The sequence below is a fragment of the Protobothrops mucrosquamatus genome, unplaced genomic scaffold (genome assembly GCF_001527695.2).
Source record: "Protobothrops mucrosquamatus isolate PMUCROS unplaced genomic scaffold, P.Mucros_1.0 scaffold6, whole genome shotgun sequence".
In the NCBI taxonomy this organism is placed as follows: Eukaryota; Metazoa; Chordata; class Lepidosauria; order Squamata; family Viperidae; genus Protobothrops; species Protobothrops mucrosquamatus.
This window is the reverse complement of record NW_015386393.1, coordinates 3,460,606-3,463,735: the sequence shown is the minus strand read 5'-3', so window position 1 is coordinate 3,463,735 and position 3,130 is coordinate 3,460,606. Positions and strand designations below refer to the sequence as shown.

Here is a 3,130-nt window from a genome sequence, read left to right as displayed (position 1 = left end):
CAGGTCGTTATAACACAAAAGACTAATGGGCACACAGCCAGCACCTCAACTACTCAGGATGTTACGAAACAGCTGAACAATCTGCAAACAATAACCCCTACACAGCCAACCAACCCACCTACAGCAACTAAGCCAGCACTCCACACACCCCCACCAATATTTATAGAGAGACGGCAGCTCCGATCACACTTTGCTCGCACAAGCATGAAGCCGAAGACCCCAGCCTGAAGATGACGAGTGGGACCTCATCGAAACGTCGCCAAGATACTCTCAATCTTACACGGGAAAAGACCCAAATACGCCAAGACCTGCATCTTAAACCAAAGCTATTTAATCTACAAAAGTTTAAGATTTTTATCCTGGTGTTTGGATACTTTTATTACTGCCACGATATGTGTATACCCGGGATTCTTGTTTTTAAGATAGATAGATAGATAGATAGATAGATAGATAGATAGATAGATAGATAGATAGATAGATAGATAGATAGATAGATAGATAGATAGATAGATAGATAGATAGATATAGATAGATACAGATATAGATATAGATATATAGATATAGAGATAGAGATAGAGATAGAGATAGAGATAGAGATAGAGATAGAGATAGAGATAGAGATAGAGATAGAGATAGAGATAGAGATAGAGATAGAGATAGAGTTAGATAGATAGATAGAAGATAGATAGATAGATAGATAGATAGATAGATAGATAGATAGATAGATAGATATAGATATAGATATAGATATAGATATAGATATAGATATAGAGATAGAGATAGAGATAGAGATAGATATAGAGATAGATAGATAGATAGATAGATAGATAGATAGATATACATAGATATACATATAGATATAGATAGATAGATAGATAGATAGATAGATAGATAGATAGATAGATAGATAGATAGATAGATATAGAGATATAGATATAGATATAGATATAGATAGATAGATAGATAGATAGATAGATAGATAGATAGATAGATAGATAGATAGATAGATATACATAGATATACATATAGATATAGATAGATAGATAGATAGATAGATATACATATAGATATAGATAGATAGATAGATAGATAGATAGATAGATAGATAGATAGATATACATAGATATACATATAGAGATAGATAGATAGATAGATAGATAGATAGATAGATAGATAGATAGATAGATAGATAGATAGATAGGAGAGAGAGAGAGAGAGAGAGAGAGAGAGAGAGAGAGAGAGAGAGAGAGAGAGAGAGAGAGAGAGAGAGAGAGAGATGAAGAACCCAAATGCATCAGAAAAAGCCAATTGAGTCTATTTTGTCTGTAGTATTAAATAGAAAGGAAGGGAGGGAGGGAGGGAGAGAAGGAAGGAAGGAAGGAAGGAAGGAAGGAAGGAAGGAAGGAAGGAAGGCACTGATTCATCCTAATGCTGTACAGTTTTCCTCAGAGCCTAACTGGTGTGTTGGACTACAACTCTCATAATTCCCAGCCAGTATGGCTAAAGTAAGACATTAAAAGGAGGCTTCAGGGTGCCTCCTTCTTATGTCTCACATGGGAGTAAGAAATTCAACACTACTGTATTTATAAAATTTAGCAGTATGTATTAATTTCAAAGGAATAGAAAGTACAGGATCGGCCGTTTCTTCAAGAGCTAGTATATTCAGAGAGATTTTGCCATACTGGCCATTCTGGCCGGGCATTATGAGAGTTGTTGACTTTTCCTCCAAATCAAAACGGTCTACATTTCACAAGACTTTTGCCACTCCCTGTAGGTTTGTGTTCCATTTTCCACTGACTTCATTGTTTCTTCTTTCGCCCATCCTCCTATTGTGTGAATACACAAATCAGCTCTAACAGGAAGGAGGTAGGCAGTTCTTAGAGATTTATTTTGGCAACTACCAGAACCTCTCAAATTCACATCTGAGAAAATTGTCCAACACACTGGACTTTTTCAAATAGATCCTAGATGAGGGATAGTTTAGTGTAGTGTTTCTCAACCTCAGCAACTTTAAGATGGGTGGATTTCAACTCAGCTTTGCTGGTTGGGAAATTCTGGGAGTTGAAGTCCATCCATCTTAAAGTTGCCAAGGTTGAGAAACACTGGTTTAGTGGATTTTGGAACTGAACCAGGGGCTAGATTAGATGATCTCTAAGCTCCCTTCCAGCTCATGCATTGGATTACTCCTCTTCTAGGCTCCTCCTCAATCCCTGAAGCGATAGGACCTTCCTTCTCTTCTCCTGAGACTGTGATAGCTACTACAGAAATAAATGCAGAATCTCGCTGGTAGTTGCTTGAACTCTGTGCTTTACAGTATTCACTTTCACATCTAATTTCACTAATTATTTATTTCCCCAGAAACAATTTTGACAGATATCGGCAAAAGGTTGCAAAGCAGGCACAAGAAAATGATATTCCATGCAACAAAGGCATCCTTAGTGATTTCAACCTGGTTTTTCTGCCCTTCATCCTTGGTGAACTTCTCCTCTTCTTATAATCTGATTGATAGGAGATGGACATTTCAGCCTCTTTTCTCTGCACTTCTGTGATGGACAGTTGGTTTGGGAGGTTACTCCTCCACTCTTCAAAGCCTTTCTAACTGTTGGAGGTGTGACTGTGGGTTCAAACGGCTCATCGCCATTTTAACACTAAAACACCGTTGTATTCACTTAAGGGCCAGCATTTGCCTGTCTCTTGCGCACTCCTGGAAAATAAAAACTGGTATCTCATTTCTCCTGCTGGGTTTCTCCTGTTTTGGTTTTGATATATACTGGAGTCTCTTATGGGGTGCAAAAAGTTGGAAAAGTTTTCCATGAAGTACAAAAATGCAGAAAACCGTCAAGCACCAGGGAAATCAGGAGATTCAGGCAGTTCAAAGCAGTATAAAGGTTTATTGCAAGCTTAAGTTCTCTACAAGAATCTGATCAACTAACGGTCAAAGGAAATGAGCGGGAGATAAGAGAGGAATTCAAGGTGGGCTGGACTTAGATCTCTTATGGGCACGCAGGGACTCATGACTTATGATGCGTTTGACCCCCTCCCTCAGGTTAGCCCTGTCATCTCCTACAAAAACATCATTCATGGGCCATTGGCAAAGTGTTGCTGAATTTGTGTCTACTATGTGATACCA

General features: G+C 38.2%; 1 protein-coding gene across 1 annotated transcript in view; it reads left to right on the top strand.

Annotated features, from left to right (window-relative positions):
- Positions 1-2,820, top strand: part of LOC107282287 (myosin-11) — a 12,878-nt gene extending 10,058 nt beyond the window's left edge. The window contains exon 4 of the mRNA XM_015810059.1: positions 2,359-2,820. Coding sequence (XP_015665545.1) covers positions 2,359-2,497 — 139 coding nt within the window. The 3' untranslated portion in view covers positions 2,498-2,820. The remainder of the gene's footprint in view (positions 1-2,358) is intronic.
- Positions 2,821-3,130: the final 310 nt, after the last annotated feature.